The sequence below is a fragment of the Mastomys coucha genome, unplaced genomic scaffold, assembly GCF_008632895.1.
Source record: "Mastomys coucha isolate ucsf_1 unplaced genomic scaffold, UCSF_Mcou_1 pScaffold21, whole genome shotgun sequence".
Classification (NCBI taxonomy): Eukaryota; Metazoa; Chordata; class Mammalia; order Rodentia; family Muridae; genus Mastomys; species Mastomys coucha.
The window spans coordinates 108,157,512-108,160,140 of NW_022196904.1; the positions used below are offsets into that span (position 1 = coordinate 108,157,512).

Below are 2,629 nucleotides of genomic sequence, written 5' to 3' on the forward strand. Positions count from 1 at the left end.
ACACACACACACACACACACACACACACACACACAAACAGGAGCGCTTTGGAGTAGATGCACACCCACAAGTCACAATGCCCCAGAGCCACACAAGCACTGTCCCCGCCAAGCCACAAAGCCACGCGACGAAGTCCCTTCATCCTGATCTGGAAACATCCACTTAAAGGTTTAAACTTTGCACTTTTTCAAAGGAGTGGGGTTGTGGTGCTCCAGGGCACTTCTCAAGAAGGTGTCTGGGACCCCTGAGGTTCTGGACAGCCTAGTTCTGCAACTTGGGACTCCTGGCTTCCCTCCCTTCTCCCCCATACCCCTCACCTGGTAACCCGAGGCACAGCAAGAAGCTGTAGTAGACCACCGGCACGAAGCCCAAGCCGCAAGCCGACCTATTCGCAGCAAGGTGGGCGTGCGTGTGCTCCATGAGCGCGCCCTTTGCCGGGCTGGGCTCGGCGCAGCTGCCAAGCGGCTGGGGATCAGGCAGCCCTGGGGAGGATCGCCGCACCGCGGGACCGGCTTTCACCCCTGGCTGGTGTCCTCGGGTGGCTCCGCACCTGCCCTCCTAGATAGGCAGCTCCGTTCTCTGGCAGGATGCAAGGGACGAGGGAGGGGCTCCTGGAGCCAGAGTGTGCACCTCCCTCCCAGGACCGCTCAGCTCCCGCCTCAGAACCCCGGGCCGGGACGCCGCTCCCCTCAGCCAATCAGCAGCTTCCTGGATAGTGTGTGTGTGTGTGTGTGTGTGTGTGTGTGTGTGTGTGTCCCCACACGCGCGCGCGCGCGCACGCACACACACACACACACACACACACACTCTCGCGCGCGAGCGCGAGATGCAGGTTTGGGGGTGAGGGGATTGGGTGGGATGTTAGCCTAACCAGGTCCCAGTTGGCGTTTTCTGGCTTTAGTTTCTGGAGGAAAAGACCGGGTTAACTTGGGAACCTCGGAGGAAGACGGATGGAGAACAGGCTATCCTGGGTTTCCACCTCTGTAGGAGGGGCGTGGTGTGAATATGACCTGCTTCTCCCTCAGCAGCTCCTTTCCTCTCCAGCATGTCCTCAGTTTTTCTTCTAACTCTCCTCCTAGCCACTTGTCCTCGCTCCCCACCAATAAATACCTCGAGTCCATCTTCACCTAGAGGATTCTACATCGCGGTATGGGGGATGGGGTCGCGACTGTTGGAGTCCAGAGAATGTTGAAAGGTTTTCTTTCTTTCTTTCTTTTTTTCTTTTTCTTTTTTTTTCTTTCCTGGATCAGCCTGTGGGTCTAAAGGAAGGGTGCAAATATCTTTGCGAGTACCACCAGGTCGATGGTGCTGTCGCCGAACTTGGATGGGATGCAGGCTGGCTAAGAGAAGCCCACAACACACAGCCTTCAGCCTGGGATAAAACTGTTACAGCCACTGAGGCATTCCCGCACGCACGCACGCACACAAAGGCACACAATGCCCAGCCATGTGGATGCACTCACACACTCATGCACGCGGATGCTCTCATCTTCCACACCTAGCTAGACTGGTGAAAACACGCAGACAACCTCATCAATATGCACCAGGGCACAGCAGGCTCAGGCTGAGCCTCGAACAAGTACACAAACGCACATCAGGGGGGCTGGGTGGTCTGGAGTAGTTTGAAGGTTGTGTGAAGGAGAATATGGGCAGAGCAGGTGGGATCCCCGCAGTGGAGGGGCGGTCCCATTGCTGGAGAGGTAGGCAGAGCGCTGCAAGAGCTTCATTTTTCAAGGGTACCCAAGAATCCTCCAGGGAGAGACGTTTGTCCCGGGCTCAAGTCAAGAGCACAGAGGAGCACAGAGGCAAGCCTTTCCAGGAGCAAGCTGAAGCAGATGCCAGGGAAGGGCATGCGACTGGCTCTAAGATGTTGAAAAGCCCCCCTCCCCCAAATTCCTCCCCTAACATCTGTTCCTTAAGAGAAGAAAGCTGAGCTTCCTCTGGATCTCCAGCAAGGGCCCAGTGTCCTGTCCCCATGCCTGTTAGGTGCTCTCCCCCCCGCCCCCGGAAGTGAATGGAGGAGGGGAAAGCTGGAGAACCAAAGTTGTAGAGGGATCTTTTGGCCTCAGCTGGGTCTGTGGTGAGCAGACAGGCACCCAGTCCCTTAAAGGGACAGGTTATTATAGAGTTCCATGAGTACACAGTAGCCCAGCCTGATATTTCAAGCTCTGTTAGATATTAACATTTTATTGTGATCTCTCTTACCGTCTTAACCTTTTGTTTTATTTTTTATTTTCAGTTGACACACATCACCATACATATTTCTTAGGGTATAATGTGATGTTTTGATCCCTGTATTTAATGTGTAATGACCAAATCAATGTAACAAGCACACTTGTCACCTTAAGCATGTGTCATTTCTTTTGGGGGAGTACACTCACACTTCTCTCTTGAGGCCAGGAATGTAGTTTAGTTGGCAGAGTGCTTGCCTAGTAAGCATGTTTGACCAGTGGCATACAAGACCTGGCCCAGTGGTTCAAGTCTTTAGTCCTAGTACTTGGAAAGTGAGGAGAGGAGGATCGGAAATACAGAGACTTCCTTGGCCACGTAGAATCCTTTCTTATGATGATTTTGAATGTGACTACCCTTCCTGTAAAAATTTAAAATACAAAACAAAACCCCAGGAGTT

General features: G+C 53.3%; 1 protein-coding gene across 1 annotated transcript in view; it reads right to left on the reverse strand.

Annotated features, from left to right (window-relative positions):
• The window catches only part of Gpr139 (G protein-coupled receptor 139), a 44,445-nt gene extending 43,749 nt beyond the window's left edge, over positions 1–696 (reverse strand). The window contains exon 1 of the mRNA XM_031388063.1: positions 318–696. Coding sequence (XP_031243923.1) covers positions 318–420 — 103 coding nt within the window. The 5' untranslated portion in view covers positions 421–696. The remainder of the gene's footprint in view (positions 1–317) is intronic.
• Between the last annotated feature and the right edge of the window lie 1,933 nt (positions 697–2,629).